Here is a 20,418-nt window from a genome sequence, read left to right on the forward strand (position 1 = left end):
ACACCCTGTCAAATTTTTTCCCGAATGCCATTGGTGTACCAAAAGGTTCCATACTGGGTACTCTCTTGTTTTCGGCTTATGTTAATAAACTTCCATTTCATTAGTTAATTGCACTTAAAAACTTAATGTAGCTTTCAACTCAATCTTTCTTATATTTTGCCTCGCACTTACAGAGTAAGAATGGCGATCTCAAACAGATCTCATCACCTTATTATTCCTCCTTACTAATATTTAACATCGGAACGTTAATTTTTGTTTTTAAATTTGGTTAAGGTTTGGAACACTTTACCTCGTAGTATAAAACAATATCTGAAGGCAACAAGCATAAAAAGATTGCTTAGTTCTTATTTTTCAATTTCAACCTTTTTTGTAAAATAAGCTTACTTTATAAGATTTTAAATCTTACTCTTGTTAAGCAATTACGATAATTAAATAAAATACAAAATTAAAAAACACACCACTATGGATGTAACCAAAATCGAGATATCAGAGAAAATTTGTGTTTTTGCTTGACAATAATTCGAAAAATATATTTCCGCAGTATTTTGATATCGAAGAAAATCAGGAAGAAATTGTGAGTACACAACGCCATACAGCGCATAAAATTCTATGCGTTGTTACTCCTAATTACTTTTGACAAAATTGTTACCCCTAATTACTTTTGACAAAAGTGACATTTTCAACGTACTTTAAAAATAGTTTCGAAAGCTTTTCCAATCTGTGTATTAAATTTCTTAGATTTCGTACACATCCGATAAGATTCCTCCCTAATTATCAGTTACCTCATTTGGGTTGATAATGCAACCTCTCTTCTTGTCAAACATCAAACAAACTCAGGTTAGGATTTAAAAAAAATGCTTGAAATGGCAAACAGAATTATTAAACCAATTTTATTTGAATTCTTTTAGTTATTAACAAAATTTCCAAACATATGCAATTCATAAATCCAATAATTTATTGTTCTTGATGTTTTGATTCAGTTTCTAATAAAATGTACAAATTACTTTTTCATATGTGGATTATCATACTCAATTAACTAAATATTATCCCCTTTAAACATTTATATTATATCAACATACACAATAAACTAACATTGTACACAACGAAAAGAAAAACAATAAAATGTATAAATTATTCATTTTTAATACTCCTCAATCTGGTACGCGTATAGATAAAAATAACATTAACCCTATAGTTAAAGTTGAATATTTTTCTCCCACACTGCATTTACAATTTCCTGTCGACATAAAAACTATCATAATAATGTATAATAATAGAATACAACTTATTTTTGTTTTTTTTTGTACAATCATAAAAATAGAAACTGGGCCAATCGCTAGAAAAAAAATATGATACATTTATATTGATTAGAAAATAAATGCAAAGCTACATTTTTAGAAACATAAATATAACCATTAAAATCGAGTTTTTGATGTTTTTTTTATTTAACAATTAATAGTTTTTGATAATTGCAGTCCATTATCTAAGTCTTAAAACACAAAGCTATAAAAAGAAAAGTAATATATTAATCGTGTTTCTATTTGTTGTTTCTTTTTTAAAGCTATTTTATTTAAAGGGTGTTTCGAGAAAAAGAAAAGAAAAGAGAAATGTTTGATTGACACTCAAAAAACGTCGGTCACCAACTCATCAATTCTTGATTACAAACACTAGTATCACTATTTTTGATGTTTTGGAAGAAGTAAATACATCTGAAAAATACTTCGCTTTATAATGCTTCGACACGTATTGGACCTTCCTTAAAGTTCTCGTTACTGGACATAGGGCCTCCACTATCCCTACGATTTCTGTAAAAATGTATCTCAGCTCTCTCAAACTTTTCCCCTATTGTGCTGATTCCTGTTCGACTCTTCTTCGCCAAGAACTTCTAGGCCATCTCAATTGCCTGGCTTCCTAAATCAGTGGATTCCCTCACTGTAGCTTCATGGAACTTCTTTTCAATAGTTTAAAACTGCATATAAATGTAGGTTTATTAAAACAACAGCCGGTAGCTTTTTAAAAATTACAATAGAGTTTTAACTTCTAACATATGTAGAAACTTGCTGATCAAACTTAATCATGCCAATTTTAGCTGAACATAATAACTTTTCTGTTCAAAAGTGGGCATGATGAATACCTAAAAATAACTCCCTGTGTTAACATACATGTAGTAAAAACTTATCACTAGGAAATAAGCCTTCTTCACTGTAGGAAATGGCAAGTCGTTATGTGTGGGGCTGTGGGAGGTTTCTTGTTAAATATGATAATAGATGCATTAATGTGTGGTATGTGCTTCCTGATTTTATGCACTGAAGTACATCAAGGAAAATCTGAAACAATTATGTAAAAGATAACTAAAATAAATATATTTTTATACAGTTTTCAATGTTCAAGGGCAGTCACAATATATTTCAAAATGGGGACATAAAGGGTAGGTTATTAAATTTTAATAGAAGTTTTAAATGTTCTTTGAAACTGCAGAGACAATGGTTTTTTTTTTCTAGTATTTTCTTTGATTCTATTTTGTCATAAAAACCAGAGATCCAAAATAACCGTTGACCTTTATTTTCAATCGGTTTCTCACTGAGATTTATTTAATTCGCCAATTTTATTTTGGTCTTGGTCTGTGATTTATTTTTAAAAATTAATTTTTTAGGTCTTTGTGTGAGATTTATCATTTAAGTTCGCAAATATCTCTTCTCTGTTGACTTATTTAACTAAAAATAAATGGAAATGGTTAACTTTAAACCTTTTCCCTAGAAAATAAATTAAAAATGGTTAAAATGATAAATTATATGATTTTCTTTATTTTACAAGTAAAAAAAGTTAATTCCTAATTATTAAGCCTAACTAAAAGTAAACACTCAAGAGTATTGGATTTAAATTATATTTTCTTTCACTAAGTATAAAACTTGGAGAAGAAAACGCCTTTTCCACTGATACTTGCGTTGCTGGAACGCCCAGTACAACCAGAGCCATCTCAAAAATGTTAGGAGATTTTAAAAAATGAAAGGATGTTAGTGGCCAACGGCAAACGAGGGTAGACCGAATCAAAGGGTGTTGATAAATGACTAAATAAACATTTCTTAGAGATTCTAAACAAAGAACTTTCTAACGGGTAAAGTAAATTAAAAATCTCCAAATGAGATTTATTATTTTCTCTCAGCAATAAGTGGTCACCGGTTAACCAAAACCTAATAAATGTCAAAATAAAAGTTTTTCTCTCAGAAACCGAAAAAAAATTGAGTAAACTGGTTATTAAGGGATCATTTTTGTAAATCTCAACAAATGAGAGTAATTTAAGAGACCTTTCAAAAGGTTGAGATTTACCTTTGATCTCTGATAAAAACTGTCTGCTTCAGCCTCAGAATGGTGGTAATATGTGTCCTTTTTTTTAAACTCCATTGTATCAGTACAATTCTTTGGTAATTATAAGTATAAGTACTTCTTGTACTTGAAAATTGTAAGTACCGGTAGCGGAACATGTAATTGTGTCTTTATATTTATTTTGTATTTTGATTCCTTTCCAATTCGTCAAGTACTTTGAATTCCTTTTTATGTACAAATAGAATTAAATATTTTTTGATTTTTGGCGGTATCTCAGCCATAACTTGACGTATGTTGGTTCTCAATTGCTCAGGAGTTAAAGATTTATCACGGCTCTTCAAAAAAGTCCAGCGGTGTAAAATCGTATGACCTTGGTGGCGAGTTGATATCGACACGATGGGAAATTACGTGGCTAGGAAATGTCTCTTGCAATAAAGTCATGTTCGCTCGAGTTGTGTGACATGTCTAATGAAACAAGATAATCTCCAAGTCGTATTCTTCAATAGCAGTAAAAAAGTCGGTTATCATATGGCCATAACGCTCCGAATTGTCGATGACAGTCGTTCCATCGTCGTTTTCAAGTAGTAAAGTCCAATACCACCTCCGGACTAAAGATTGTATCAAAAAGTGACTTTTTGTGTATGTAATGTTCCCTATTCAAATACTTCGAGAAATGTACATCATCGCTGAAGAAAATTTTGTTTGAAAAATCACTGTCCACCACCTGTTGTTGAAGCACCCATTCGACGTATCTACGACGTTTTGAATGGTCAGTTGGCTTCAGCTGTTGTGTAAACTGGACTTTATATTGATGTAGGTGAAGATCCAAATGCAAAATACTCCATAATGTGCCGTAAGAGCTAAGATTGTCCAAATTCCTGAGAACGACGGGGAATCGGCACATCGGTTTTTTGGCAACACTTTCACTTACAGTAGCGATATTTTCAGTGGTACGAGCGACGAAAACGACTGGGAATCGACACATTCGGTCCTCGATCCATTTTCGTAAATGTTAGACTTTCAACTGAAAAAAAGTACTGGTTGAACAACTTATGTTGACAGATGTCGAATGTCAGCCCTATACTTTTTAAATCGCAAAATGTAGAACCCGTTACTATCGTAAAACCCTTTTAAATTATTTAAAATTGTTCGTATTCAATGAAAAAGAAAAAAAAACACCAAAAGAAGTGTGTGCTGAGATCTTTGCTGAGTTAAACCACCTAACTCAGCTGGTCAAGGAGCCCATTTGGATATAGGACTGAAGGTCGAGCAGAAAACACTCCTAACTTGTTTCTTACCTCTGACGCTGGTAAGTACATTATTAGTGTTCTTTCTCCTCGAGGCACATCTGACCATTGTGTCAGAAAGAGCTCCTTTTGGCAATACGAGGATCTTTAACTGGTCACTATGCTTCCTCGATAGTGACGTTGACGCCAGCGCTGATAAGATCACAAGTTTGATTCTCCTAGGAATTCGAACTTTTATTCCGAATAGGGTTAAAAGCATCAGTCCTAAGGAAAACGCATGGTTCGATGGGAGCTGTAAAGAAATTAGGGTCAAGAAGGTAAGTTTCAGTTGTTTTAAAGCCAATCTAACTGAGAAAAAACGGAATAAGTTCAAGCGAGCTAGGAAGGCCTTGAATGCCCATGTTCGACAGACCAAATTTTTATATGACCAAAAATTACAGCAAAAAATACTGAAATTCCCCAAAGGCAGTACAAATTTTTGGTCAATTGTAATATCTACGAGTAATTCTTCCTCTTCCTCGGTTCCTACGCTCGTTGTCAATGACACTCCATTTGTTTAGCTCTTTAGAGAAAGCAGATTTGTTTGCTAGGCAGTTTACTGCCAATTCAACGCTGCTAGTGAGTGTTATGACTCCGCCTGTACTTGAGCGAGTTAGTGATTCTATGGGACCAATTTTCTTTCGCACTCGTTTTGTGGCAAGAGTTCTTAAATATCTCAACACTCATAATTCCGCTGGTCCGGATGGTATCCCCGCTATTGTTCTGAAGAGGTGTTCTTCAACGCTGGCAAAACCACTGCGAAAGCTTTTTCATCTGTCCTATTCTTCAGGTCTCGTTCCGAGCGGATGGAAAACTTTATATTTCATAAGCATTTGATAGGGTTTGGCATCAGGCTCTCTTATCGAAAATGCGTGCTTTCGGTTTTCATGAATCGATTTTTCATTGGATTAGTAATTACTTTTCGAATCGTTCAATGGAAGTTGTATTGGATGGATTCAAGTTTAAAAACCACAAAATAAATGCTGGTGTACCCCAAGGCTCTGTTCTATCTCCAACACTCTTTCCCGTTTTTAAATTTTGTTGAAATGTTTGCTGATTCTTTAGAACAAAAAGAAATCGTACGGAAAATACAAACCTTCCCTTAACCTTAAAAAGAACGCCTTTTCAAACTTTTTATATTCCTTTTGTTTTTAACTGGTGTTAAAAAAATGCATTTAAGTATCAAGTATAAGAATTTAAGTCAATTTTTAGAACAAGTTCAACGGAATTTTAAGTAAACTAATGAAAAGATTTTATTTGGAATTGCTCAAAAGTTTGAATACAAAATTTTACTATCATTTTTTCTATGTAATCAGAAACAATTTCATAAACTTCGATAAAAAAAAGTCTATCAGTAAAAACTTTAAGCTGTCAAATCTAATCATATCGCAAACAAATATATAATTTGTATTCAAAGATAACCACGATAGCTTGATTAAAGAAGTTGATTTTCATTTTCACTTGAACCTGGAGAAAGGTTTTGCATACATTATTATGGTATCTCAAACTGACGTACCAAATTGACAGACATCAATAAATTAAAGGATAATTCTTGTAACCAGAGCAAAAGGTCCAAAAAAAGGTATTTAAATATAGTTTAACTTTTGTAATGTTATTCTCATGCGACCCATACTTCTTTCGGTCTTAGTCAAAGCATTTTCAACCTTTTGATTTAAGTTTTGAGCTTCTTAAAATGTATCGAATAAATATAAAATAAAATAGAATGTTTTACTTTCTCCAGGACAATTTTCCTTAACCATGTTTATTTTATTACACTCGTAGCTACAATTTCCATGAGAATTTTATAAGATTAATTTCTGTTTTCCCGCAGAAAAATTAATTACCATGACCTTTTAACCTAAGAAAGTTAAACATTTTCAACTTAAACAACTCTTTGTTAAATACATAGGTAATAGGTTCAACAAACCCAAACCAATCTTCTGCACTAAATTATGCGAACAAAAATAAACAAAAAAAAAACAACTATAGAAGGTATAGGTCTAGGTAAGTACTTAACATGATAAATGACTCCACTGTCTCGCTTTCAGGGTCAAGTTATTAAAATAACTATAGCATTAAATATGTATAGATAGCATTAAGAGGCAGATAACTTGGCTTAATATATACAAAATTGCTACTTTCTAGAATCACCTGAGCTTCAATTTACAAACTTATACCAACCTATACATTATATCTATTGTAGACTCAAAATGGAAGCAGACCTTCTTTAGATAAATCATCTTTATCTCTCGTAAATAAAAATACAGAAAAATTATTATTTTTTTTTCTTTACAAAAGAAAAAAACCACAAGAATACAAAATAGTTTCACTCGTTTTCTTTATTGCTAGAAATAAATAACAACAACAAAAAAATGATATCGTAATGCATAAAGTTACGAATACAATACCATCAGGCCGCATGACAGCAAAGAGTCAAAATGTAAACGACCTTAGAGATAAACAACAAGCGTATCGACCAACAGATGATGGAACTTCAAAAACAAAGAATAAGAAGAATTAGACAAGATAATAAAAAATACACAACAATCTACACTACAAGTTTACACGTAATAAATCATCAGCTGGTATCTGGAAGATGAAGAAACAGACGACGATATACTTACTCGTACATCTAGATACGAATTGGGACGGATTAGGTCGTGTCAAGGGCCTTAGGCAGTTCAAATTATCAGATTAAGATAGAAATAAGAGTTTTATCTTTGAAAATCGAAACTTAAGTCGCTAGAAAAGCTGTGGGCCCCTTCGAGACATCCGGCCTTATAGACTATACCCTTATCCGGCTTAACCCGGCACTGTTTTTATTACGAGTTCACAGTCTGGTTTCTTGATTTTTTCTTCACTAACTCGTTGAATATAATCGCTGTCATCGTCTTCATTGTCAAAAGAAGAAGAAAAAAAAACACAAGACGTAAGAAGCCCAAGAAGCTAAACATTTTCTTTTTCTCTCCACTCCAATGCCAGTTTACACTTCAGTTGCTGCATAAGACCTACTTTATGTGCACACAGGGCAACATTCATGCGCTGATAAACTCAACAAACAGGAGCCAAATCCAGAATACCAGAAACCAGCAACCCATCATTCTCTATGACTGACTATACGTGGTGTAGTATGAAGCCTGAACTATGAAGGCTAGTTATAAGGTTTAGAAATCGGAATCGGAATTGAAATTGTTAAACTGGAAAAGAATGAAACGTACAAACGGCAACAGAGGAAGGGGACTGAAGAAACGCGCGCCGTCGAAGAATAAGAATTATACTTGCACAGTGGAGTTTAAGTGATATGGAAAAGTTGAAATGAGTTCAATAAACGCTCTAATCACACCAGAACAGCAGAAGCACTAGCAGCACCATCAGTGTTCGAAGAGTATTAGTTACTTTACTTATAAAGAGTAACAAGGGCAAACAATTGTTGGCGGACTTCAAATCTATCTAATGCCTATAGGAACCTAGTACTTCATGTTCCTTTCATGCTCTAATTTACCAAGAAGAATTTCATTAGTAATTCAAGTGGGGTAGTATTTCAGATTACGATTGGTTACAACAATACTATAAAAACCCATGTAAATTGAAACTAATTAAGATAAGAAAATAAATTCTTAGTTTGATATATTATATTAAGTATATTAAGCACAGCGGCTACTACTTTTTCAGAGCAAATGCTCAAAATGAAAAGCTTAGTTGATGTACGGAATACCTTTTTCCAAGAACCGATATTCGAAATAGGTGCTTAATGTTATACTTCCTTAACAAAAAGATAATCATCTAGCAAAACGTTTAACTTGAGATCGAGTGGCAATATCTATTAAGATAGTCTAATAGCGTAGTTAACGAATTCACTTTCTTACATATTTAAGCTATAATTGAAAGGCCTAAAAAAATGGCCTCCACATGCAAAATTTTGTGTATACAATTTTCTATCGGTTTTTTGAGATAAGACTACGCCCAATTTCTATAAGTCTTAGGCTGCCCTAGTACCTATTCTAGCTAGTTCAGGTACTATGCTTGAATTGTTGTCCAAACAAAATACTTAATATTCCTTCATTTCTTTACATCACTAGTACCCTATCTAATTTCAAAAAATGAGTAAATCGGTACCCATTTAACAGAATTATAGCTTAGTACTTCTATGAATAAATAAATTGGTACCGATTGAAGTACTAGCAACTTGTAGTTGCTTGTACTTCAATCGTCTTGTCTTAGCTTTTAGCTTAGAACGAGTCCTAACAAACAGTCGGTTCCAAATTGATATGACTCGATTCTAGTACTTGTGTGAAGAAATGAGTTGAAACTGATTTGAATAATAACTCAGAACTAGTACTGAGGCTTTTCACTTTGCAAAAAAATAATATCCTGGAAAGTAAAGCGCAGAGTGTTTCACAGAATTTCAGATTTCATTCGAAAAATGAAAAGTAAAAGTGTTTCATTAATTTAAAATACAACTTTGTAGTTAATTCGTATTTTGAAAAGTTGCAAAATAAAGTGTAGATTGCAAAATGCAAAATAAGTCGATTAGACAGAAAAAAAAAATAAAAAGTTAGCCATCAGTGATAATATTCGACTTTTGATGAACTACTCTGAAAACGTTTTTCCTTTATTCCGTACATAGAAACAACACTGTAATATTAGGCTCCATTTGAAGCCTAATGTAGTGTAAGCAAAAGTTGTTTTTAATTGACTTAAACACATATTCATTGGGCTCTTGAATTGTAGTTTATTTCCAGTTTTGGACGATTTTTTAATATTAAACGACTAGTTCTTATTGCAAAACCGGTATAATAAAAAACGGGATTATAAGAGATGGGATTACAAAAATCGGGATTATAAAAAAGCGGTATTATAAAAAACGAGATTTTAGAATCGGAATTTAAAAAAACGAAAAAATAAAAACCGGGATATCGAACCCAACTCGTTTATGCCTATTACCGAAAAAGGGAGCGTGTCGAAATCCAGCTGTTAAAAATCCCGTTTCTAACAAATTCCGAAAAAGTTTTGAAATAGATTTTTTAAAATTAAACAACTACCTTTGATTTCAAAATCCGCGTAGTAAAGCAGCAGTTTTAAGACGTGATTCTAAGAAACAGGAATATAAAAACCGGGTATCGAATAAAACCCACTGAAAAAAAATAACAAAACCTTTCACTTTTCAGAAAAATATACTAATAAACTAAATTTTTCAAATTTGGGTTTGGTGAAACTTAATTTGCAAAGTAAAAGTTTGAAGGTATAAAGTGTTTGGTAAAGAAATGAGCGTAAGGCTCATTATATATATATATATATATATTTTTTTTCAAATAGCTAACCAATAACAACATCAAAAGATGTACAGTAGCGTGAAACGGTAGATGTTTAATTTGTATTTTAAGTCGTTGAGTTTGAAAAAAGTTATATTTACAACTACTTCAGAATTTCAGGAAAATTTTGCACATTTGTTTTTTGTATGTAACTCTACGGGTTTGGAAAAAATATCCTAGTAAGACGCATGATTTGGACTTGATAGATAATTCAAATCTCTAGATATTGAACTTTTCTTTTGATTTTGATCAACTATATTTCAGGTTTAAAATGGTCAAATCTGGAAACTGGAATACATTTCTTAAAATAATTTACTGCAATCTTTTTAGAAAATCAACGATTAAATTTCAAATCTTCATGAAATTGTGCATATTCAGTGAATATTTCGCAGTTGAATGAAGCCACTATTACATACCCTGTTATGTTTTTGATTTGATAAAGTAAAAATTTTCATTGTTTCAAATTATAAAAAGTTTTGAAAAAAAATAAACGATCGTAATATTTAAGGAAATCTAGACATTTGTTTCTTTCGCGTTTTGTATATTCTTATTACAGAACGCGTTTGATGTTAAAGAAAAAAAGAAGATATTTTCCAATTCATTTTCGCAGAGCAAAAATTCAAGTCCATCTCCTCCATATTACCATAAAATTATTTTGTTTATCGGTTTTATCCTTAGAAAAAAATGTAAGAATCTGTCTTTAAATGTTATAATTTAAACTACAATGGTTAAGATTTCTTAGAATTATTATTAATAATTGGATTATTTTATATTAATTTATAAGTAATTGTTACACACAAACCTATACCTCGAATATTTCACAAACAAAAATTGAATTATTTGCAAAATCATTTAAAACAACAGCTCATTTTTTGGCATCTAGTACCCGTGTTTTTTGTCTGCATTCTATAAATAGTATAGTAGAAAATTCCCAAGAAAACCCATTGGCAGTAGCCACATTTTTGTAATTAAAAAACTAAAAAAATGGACAATTTTCAAGAAGAAACTGTAAGAAAACATATTATAGAAATTGAGATTCTATAAAAAAAGGTTTTTTTTCAACAATTGCAGCTTTGCCATGAAATAGACTACTACATTGACATGTGGTGTTGAAGCGAGCTTGAAACTCGTCTCAATTCTTTTTTTACCTGAATCAAGTTGAAATTAGCCTGAATAAACTCGATTCCGGTCCCTAAGTCCATTTTTTGTGTTTTGAGATATATGCATTAAAAGTTTGAAATCAACATGCCAATTAATAGATTTTGGAAGTTTTAATTCTTTTAAATTTAAAAATGGTGAATCGTAAAGCTTAGGGCGGTTTGAAAAAATATAAATTTTGTCATTTGCATGAACTTAGTGTATTTATTTCATTTTTGCGGAAATGGACTTAGTATGTTTTCATATAACGACGACGATATGGTCTATTTATTTGCTGTTCGTGTACAAAAATATAGTTTTGTTTTAAAAGCATATTCTTATATATTGCTGAACTATTCAGTTCTTCATTGTTTAACACGAATCAAACTATCTCACTAGCACTACATTAGAAACATCGAAATACCATTTACATTTTAGAAAATGCTGTCAAACTTAATCATTTTTAAATCTTCTTGTGCGGTAGAAACACCAAAAAGATTTAGGGAGCAGGTCAAAATGCTGTATTTTAAAATACTGTATGATAAAAATTCTGCGTGGTCTGTCTCAAAATGCTGTATTGTCAAAATACTGTATCTCATAATATTGTATAATACTGGAAGTTTTGAAAGCTCAATTAGTTTAGTGCAATTGCTGATTATTACAGAAACAATTCATGTACAAATGTTAAAGAGATACAAATAACTAAGAAGAAGAAAATGAGAAAGAGAAAATAAAAAGAAGATACCATTTCTATTATTTTTGTTTGTTATTATTTCAGGGACATATAAATTTTCATAAGTAAATATGTTATTGTTGAAGGGAGTACTTCAGAACATTATGTTAATGAAAAATTATAATGATGTTTTCTTAAAAAAAGTAATTTGTTTTCAAAATTCTGTATTCCAAAATGCTTTTGCTTTTGATAATGTAAAAAGTGTTGAAAATAGCATTTGTCCAGCCTGTCCCTAAGAAAGGCGAACCCTCCTCCCCCTCCAACTATCGTCCAATATCACTCACGTCCCTTCTTTCCAAGGTCATGGAAACGCTGATAAATGATCAGCTTAAAAAATATCTTGAAGAACGGAAGCTTCTTAATGATTTCGAAGCAATAGGTCCACTGGTGATCTCATAGTTTATGTTACTGAACATAGAGTTTGGCATCAAGCTCTCTTATCGAAAATGCATGCTTTTGGTATTGATGAATCTCTCCTTCGTTGGATTAGAAATTACCTTTCTTACCGTTTAATACAAGTTGTATTAGATGGTTTCAAGTCGGAAATTCAAAAAATAAATGCTGGTGTCCCCCAAGGCTCCGTTTTGTCTCCAACTCTCTTCCTTTTATTTATAAATAATCTCTTGTCTGTCACTTCTAACCCATTAAACTGTTTCTTCGTTGGATTAGAAATTACCTTTCCTTCAAGTCTGAAATTCATGAAATAAATGCTGGTGTTCCCCAGGGCTCCGTTTTGTCTCCGACACTCTTTCTTATATTCATAAATGATATTTTGTCTGCCACTTCTAATCCATTAAGCTGTTTCGCCCACGACAGTACTCTCAGCTTTTCATATTCGTTTCTAGATTCACATCCTTGTCCTTCGGATGTGGAACTTCAATGACAGCGTATGATAAGCTCATTTAATTCTGATCTTGACAGCATTGTTCAATGGGGAATCAAAAACCGTGTAGAATTTAATGCTTCGAAAACTCAATGCTGTCTCCTGTCGTTAAAGCGTAACACAACCCCGATGCCGCTATCTATGAGTGGTACTTGCATCCAGGAAACTAATCAACTACCAGTACTCGGTATGTGTATAACAGATGACCTTTTATGGAATGATCACATATTTGACATTGCCAAAAATGCTGCCAGGTCTTAGGATTTCTCCGACGGTGCAAGAAATTTGTCACCCCTTCTGATTTGACTGTAGTTTACAAAGCATTCATGCGTCCAAAGCTTGAATATAATTGGCAAATCTGGGCAGGTGGCCCTGAAACAAGTTTAAACCTGTTGGATAGAATTCAAAAAAGGGCTTTAAAAGTGATAGGCGATGGAACTATAATCGAAACATTTACATCGCTAGAACACCAAATTAGCCAGTTACATTCCATTTTAAATGCTTGATTCTTTTTATCTTAACCATAGGTTAAGCATGTCAAAACTGATAGAAAAGAATGACTTGATGAAATTCACCTTTCTTCTTTTATAATAATTATTATGATGTTGAAAGTAACATGTTCTTTAGCAATCTCAACTGGCTTTTTCCTTCTATTTTTGATCTCTGGTACCTAAGAATGGTATTGCCGCCTCGTATCCATCTATCTACTGGGTTTTCTGTCAATTTTTCAAAAGACTTTGCACATACATCCGGAGCAAAATTACCTCCGGCTCTACTTTCTGCTATATAGCATTCACTTTATATATGTATGCACATATCCCGCATGCAACAGCAGTGGTTGTTTGTTTGTAAGAAACTCGCAAATTGGCGAGAATATTACACCGGAAATTGTTGGATTATACCCCCATATGTTGTTGCGTATACTCGTACAAACATAAATACATATTTTTGTATCTACGGGTTAATTTTTGTTTTCTTTTATTTTAGAATAAATCAGACACCTAGTAAGTGTATTTTAAGTATACTCGTGTACAGTCAGTCAGTCACTTTCGTCGTCGTATACTTACCATCATCATCGTGTGAAATATTTTTCTCATTATGCGAAATTATTCTTTTGGTTTCCTTCTTTTCTTTGGATGAGTTTATGCTTCATGCTTTTAAGAATAATAATAAATTGTTGTATGTATGTTTTTCTGTCCAAATTATAAGGGTCACGTTCCTGCTGTCATTTGAACTGGAATGCAGATTTAATTTTATTTCAGTCTTATTTTATGAATTCATATAAATTGATGGACATTTTGTCATTTGAATTTTAAATAAATGTTTGTATTAATTTTTGTCTGTAATGAATAGAAGGGGAAGATCTGGAAGTGAGTTGAAAATACCTGAAGTCTTGAGCTTGAGGTGACAGTGTCGTTGTAAAAAATTGTATATTTATGTTTTGAATGAAAATTATATTGATATAACGAAATGACAGAAATTGAAAATTCAAAGTAGTTTTTCTTTGACGATAATTAGATAATTTTCTCTCTCTTAAGGAATAAATACATTTTTGATTGATTATTTATAGTTGCGTGCATTTTTAAACAATTTCCTTAGTTTGTTGTCTGTATAGAATAGTTTTAAATATGCACACTTGTAATTAAACAAAATGTCATTTTAGCCGAAGCATATAGACAACAGAGACAACCAATTCCGGTGTCTCGCCGTAAGTGAGACAGCTCTCAGACAAAACTTTAATAACGTTTTATTGAAGGTTGTTTTTTGTAGTTATAGTCTGGCTTAAACAAAGAAGTCTTAACAATGTGTTTGATTTATTTTTTAGAAAACTATTTTTGAGTACAAAGAAGAAATTGAAAATCTTGTAAACATCTATATTCATAGAAAAAGTCGACGGACTGTTGAATCACTTAGTTCATGACTGTTTCCTCCTGGAAATTTTGAAAGAAAATCAGCATGATGCGATACGAGCCGATTCAAGCTTGGGCAAAATTGCAAATTGATTTTTGAATTGAGCTCGTTTAACCCAGTCAATACACTTTTTGAAAAGAAGTTTCTAAGCATGTTTATGCCGAAAGTTCTTAGGACTATTAATCTAGTGAATGCCACAAAACCTACAATGTGGCTGGTGTAACCGGGAAGTGTGACTCTTATTCTACGAACTCAACCCAAGGATTATTCATAAACAAGGTACATTTAACTAATCAATTTGAAGGCTCAATACATATCACTTCATTATCGTTTCTGAGTTAAGGCCTTAGAGCAGCTTGATTTGGGCAACGGTTTTGGGCGAAAAATCATCTTTTTCGACGGTCCGACTTTTCATCTTGTTGGTTACGTTAAAAAAAAAAAACAGAATTGTCCGGGAAAAGAACTCGTCATTGTCGAAAAGCCGTTTGTTTCTTGTGCAGTATTCTCGTAGAATGTGGTGTGCCCTACCATAATCAATCTTTTGCCCACAACCTTCCCAAAGGCCAGTTCTCGCACGCAGGAATGTTTAAGAGTTGTAAGTCACTAAGCCCTAGCAACGAACTGTTGCGCCATCAAATTAATTTTTTTAACTGAGCCATTATGTGTACAAATTATACAAAAAAAATAGGTTTTTGTTTTAATCAGAGCAAAACAAGTAGTTTATTTCATCAATCTGAGATTAACTTTCTCTTTTAGATTACATAAATATAAATAAAAATAACGAAAAATAGTAACTTAAAGATATAATAAATATTTAAAATAAGTACAGAAAACATAAATTTAACATATAAACGGTGATTTTTTAAGAGCTTGAGAACTTTTAAAAAAAAACCCATAAAATTTGCAAGATCTCATCGATTCTTTATTTGAAACGTTAGATTTGTCCATGACATTTACATTTTGTACCCGTGGCATGATGGTTTGTGCGTTGGACTGTCACGCAAGGGGTCTTGGGTTCAATCCCTGCCTATGCCACCTTAAATAATAATAAAAAAAAAATAATTTTCGCGGGTACTGCCTCTTGCGATGAATTGACAAATCCTTCAAGAGTAATTCTTGTCATGAAAAAGTGCTTTCTCAAACTAGCCGTTCGGATTCGGCCTAAAATTGTAGGTCCCTTCCATTCCTGACAACAGTACTCGCACACAGGAATGGTTGAGAGTTGTAAGTCACTAGGCCCTGGTTCACAACGGACTGTTGCGCCACCCCATTTGATTTGATTTACATTTTGAAGATAATTTCATTTAAATGTTGACCGCGGCTGCGTCTTAGGTGGTCCATTCGGAAAGTCCAATTTTGGGTAACTTGTTCGAGCATTTCGGCCGGAATAGCCCGAATTTCTTCGGAAATGTTGTCTTCCAAAGCTGGAATAGTGTCTGGCTTATTTGTGTAGACTTTAGACTTGACGTAGCCCCACAAAAAATAGTCTAAAGGCGTCAAATCGCATGATCTTGGTGGCCAACTTACCGGTCCATTCCTTGAGATGAATTGTTCTCCGAAGTTTTCCCTCAAAATGGCCATAGAATCGCGAGCTGTGTGGCATGTAGAACCATCTTGTTGAAACCACATGTCAACCAAGTTCAGTTCTTCCATTTTTGGCAACAAAAAGTTTGTTAGCACTGAACGATAGCGATCGCCATTCACCGTAACGTTGCGTCCAACACCATCTTTGAAAAAATACGGTCCAATGATTCCACCAGCGTACAAACCACACCAAACAGTGCATTTTTCGGGATGCATGGGCAGTTCTTGAACGGCTTCTGGTTGCTCTTCTGGTTGCTCTTCACCCTTTATATCACAATAGTAATTAATTAAATAACAAAATTAACATTAAAAGTTTCTCGTGAACTGTGCATACAAATATCTATCTTTTCAATTACAGCATTAGTTTCCTGATGCAGCGCATAATCGGTACATTTCTACAATAATTACTTTTAGAAAAAGTCTCCCGTAAATGAAAGCCTATAGAAAGGCCTCTACTGGGAAAATAAAATGTTATTTGCTCTAGCAAGTAAGGACACATAATGTGACTACTTACTTTATCCTTTATCATCATAATAGAAAAATACTTTCTTCTAACCTCAAGCGTTTGCATACCAAAAAGAAAACATCTCACATTATATGCGGGCATAATAATGTTCCAATTTAGCTTAAAAAAACAATATCTTGTGAAACTTCTCTGAATCCTTTCAATTCTCAATGAATGATGTGCATAGTACGGATTCCAAACAACGCAACAGTATTCCAAAGTAGATCTCGCAAAAGCCATATAAAGAGATTTAAGAGCATATAAATCGGATAATTCTCTAGTGTTCCATTTTAGAAAACCCAACATTTTATATGCTTTATAAACTATATAATCAATGTGACTACTTAATGTGAACTTCCTATCAAATATGACTCCTAAATCCTTCTTTTGAGTTTCTTTATCTAATGTTATATTATTGATAGTGTAATCAAATACTATTGGTGCAATTTTCCTTGAGCATATAAAGCTTTGACATTTGACTACATTTAAGAAAAGAAGATTTTTGTTGCACCATGATGCAAGTTCAATCAATCAAAGAATGTATAGTTCTGAATAATTTTACCTCGTCAGCATATAATAAATACCTGGAAAACTGGAAAATGTCAGGAATATCATTCATAAACAAATTAAAGAACATAGGACCAATGTGACTTCCTTGAGGGACGCCCGATGTTACTTTTATGCACTTAGAAACATATCTGTGTATCTTAACGAATTGGTTTTGATCAGTAAGACACGAACGTATCCATTCTAAAAGTATGGAGTGAATACCAAGGTTAACTCTATCAAATGCCTTGGCAAAGTCAGTAAAGATGATGTCGGTCTGGAGACCACTTTCAAATCCACTAACAACTAAATCACACAAAATAGTGAGATTTGTAGCTGTAGATCTACTGGAAACAAATCCATGCTGAAAATGGGATACTATTTGTTTTGTAAGAAAAGTGAGCTTATCACATACAATTTTTTTCAAAAATTTTAGGAATAATGGATAGCCTATATATTGGTCGGTAATTACATATTTTTTGCTTTGCTCCAGACTTAAAAATCGGAGACATGTACGATGTTTTCCACTCATTTAAAAATTCACTCATCAAAAATTCATTTTCAGAGACTTATTGAAAATTAGCAACAAAGGTAACGCAAGGGACGTTGCGCATTTTTTGATTATCTTGGGAGATATACTATCTGGACCAAGTCCTTTGTTTTCATCATTCCCATTTAACGCTTCAACTACATCTGATATTTCTAACTGAATAATTCCTATATCAACTACATTAAATGGAGTAAATTCAGGAAGCTTGTTAGAAGACGTAACTACGTAAACAGAATCAAATAATCTGCAAAAAGATTACAGATAGTTTGCAAATCACTAGATATAGAATCCGAAAACTCCATACAATTTGGTAAACCACTACATTTTTTTGTAGTTAATAAAATTCCAAAAGCTTTTGCTGAATGGAATTTCAAAAAAAAAACCGGAACTTTAATTTTTGATCCACCTTAAAAAAAAGACCAGCTGTGTAAACTCGTATGATCGTGTTGGCCAGTTGATATGGCCACACCGGAAAATTACGCGGTCAGGAAATGTCTCTTTCGCTAAGGCCATATTCGCTCGGGTTGTATGGCATGCGGCTCCATCTTGTTAAAACCAGATCGGAGACCAAGTCGTATTCTTCAAAAGCAGGCAAAAAAAGTCGGTAATCATATGACCATAACGATCCGAATCGAAGGTGACAGTCGGTCCATCGTCGTTTTAGAAGAAGTAAGGTCCAATTAAACCTCTGGACCCAAGAGCGCACCGAACAGTGACTTTTTGTGGATGTAATGACCTCTTTTCAATTGCTTGAGGATTCTCAGAACCCCAAATACGACAATTTAGAATCACCACTTTTATCGGTTAAAAATTTAGTTTGACAAATGTTTGAAAAATGGTTAACCCGTTAGTTGTAATGTCGACAAAGAAAATTATACTTTTTTAAGAGAACACAATATAAAGTTATTAAACTTACTTGACTCTATTACTTTCGAACCAATAAGGAAGCAAACACGGTTAGCGTAGATGGATCGAGTATAGAGCCATGTTAACCGACTTTCTGTGACCAAAGGTCAACAACACGAGCTGTAAAATAAGTTCTTTTTTTGTTTAATGTAACTTGCCATTAGTTCTTTATAAGGTTTAGTGCCACTGAATATACCCATGTAATTACCTTAAGTGAAACTCTTCTTATATCAGAACAACGCGCCATTGCTTACAAGAAAGTCATATCAGCTTTTTGACCTATGTACTAACCTTAGGCCCAGTTAGTTAAACATTCAACGCAACAAAAACATTCCCGGGTTTAAAAACTCGTTAGTCTTGTTCTGTTTTATACTCCCAACAACAACAACAACAACCCCGAGCTTGAACCTTTTTTATGTCTTTTGTTTGTTTTCTACAATCAACTCGTTTAAATAAATTAAATAAATAATTTTACATCTTTTTTTTGTATTTCTAGGCAAAAACGGCAAAACAATCTCTGCTACATTAAAGTAATTGCGAGCAACTCAAGTTAATTGGATTACATAGAACAACAAATCTCGAACTATTTTATTTACGTACTCTTCTGAGGAAAAACAAATTTAAAAAATATTAAATTACAATACCAAAAATTAAAACAAAAGAACTACACAAAAACAAACTTAAAATGTCGTGCCGACGTAATAAATTTCATCTTTTTGTAGTCTTTCTGAAGTTAAAGAAGACTTAATGATCGTAACTACACTTAGAAAAGAAAGAGAAAAATAATGTCAAAAATTGTGTCAACATAATTTTTAAAAATAGTGAAAATTGAAATTGTCTTTTATTTTATTCAACAAGAAGTTTTATAAAAATTTTGTTACAAAAATAAAATAATTAAAAACAAGTGAAGTTGATAAAATTCGAAACGTTTTTGTTTCGTATTCCATTTCCCCCCAAATACAACATCAAAACAACAACAAATCGAACTTTTCTTGTGAATTTGTTGGTTGTTGTAAATTTTGTAACGATAATATTTCCATTTGTACTTCCTGAGTTAAGAAGAATCTTTCATCGACATCAAAATGGATCTTAGTTTAGAACGAGATGGATCGGCCCTTGGCAGCCTCTTCCAGCAGATTATAGCTGATATGAAGGTAAGTTATGTTTTTTTTTTTTAAATTTAAAGTAATAATCAAAAACAAAAACTGGTTAGCAAGATTATTTTTTATTAATAAGCGTATGACAGGTGGAAATGCGTGGTAATGGCATTTGCATCACAAAATACATCGTCATCATCACAAGGTGTGGATTGGTCCGGTTTGTTTGACGTTTATTATTTTTGTCTTGTATTTATGTTTGTTTTTATAACCAGAATATATTAAATTATATATCTGAATGATGACACTATCTAAAGGGAATGAGAGTGTTAGATATATGATGGTATAGCAGTGTGGGCGTTGTATAATGGCTATTTAGCGCCTTTAAATTGTTTTGAATCCGTTAAAGATTGACTTGATTAAGTATCGGTTTTTTACGTAGTTTAATTAGGAACCAGTATTGTAAGACATAAAAGACAATATTTGTTTTTGGAATTTATGTGACTGACGAATTTTTGTATCTTTAAACAAACAGCCCTATTCTGCTATTCATCGGGGGGAATTTTTGTTCAATTTTCACTGAACACTATTCTACTATTCATTACAATTGAATCTAGATTCACCTCGTTAATGTCGGTAACGTC

The 20,418-nt window shown here is 32.6% G+C and overlaps 1 protein-coding gene across 11 annotated transcripts in view; it reads left to right on the top strand.

Annotated features, from left to right (window-relative positions):
- LOC129952583 (putative mediator of RNA polymerase II transcription subunit 26) overlaps positions 1-20,418 on the top strand; it is a 254,982-nt gene that overhangs the window by 51,312 nt on the left and 183,252 nt on the right. For all 11 annotated transcript variants that reach the window (XM_056065245.1, XM_056065246.1, XM_056065249.1 and 8 more), the window contains exon 2: positions 19,174-19,831. In XM_056065245.1, the coding sequence (XP_055921220.1) occupies positions 19,760-19,831 (72 nt within the window). In that variant the 5' untranslated portion in view covers positions 19,174-19,759. The remainder of the gene's footprint in view (positions 1-19,173; positions 19,832-20,418) is intronic.

This window comes from Eupeodes corollae, chromosome 3 (assembly GCF_945859685.1).
Source record: "Eupeodes corollae chromosome 3, idEupCoro1.1, whole genome shotgun sequence".
NCBI classification, from domain to species: Eukaryota; Metazoa; Arthropoda; class Insecta; order Diptera; family Syrphidae; genus Eupeodes; species Eupeodes corollae.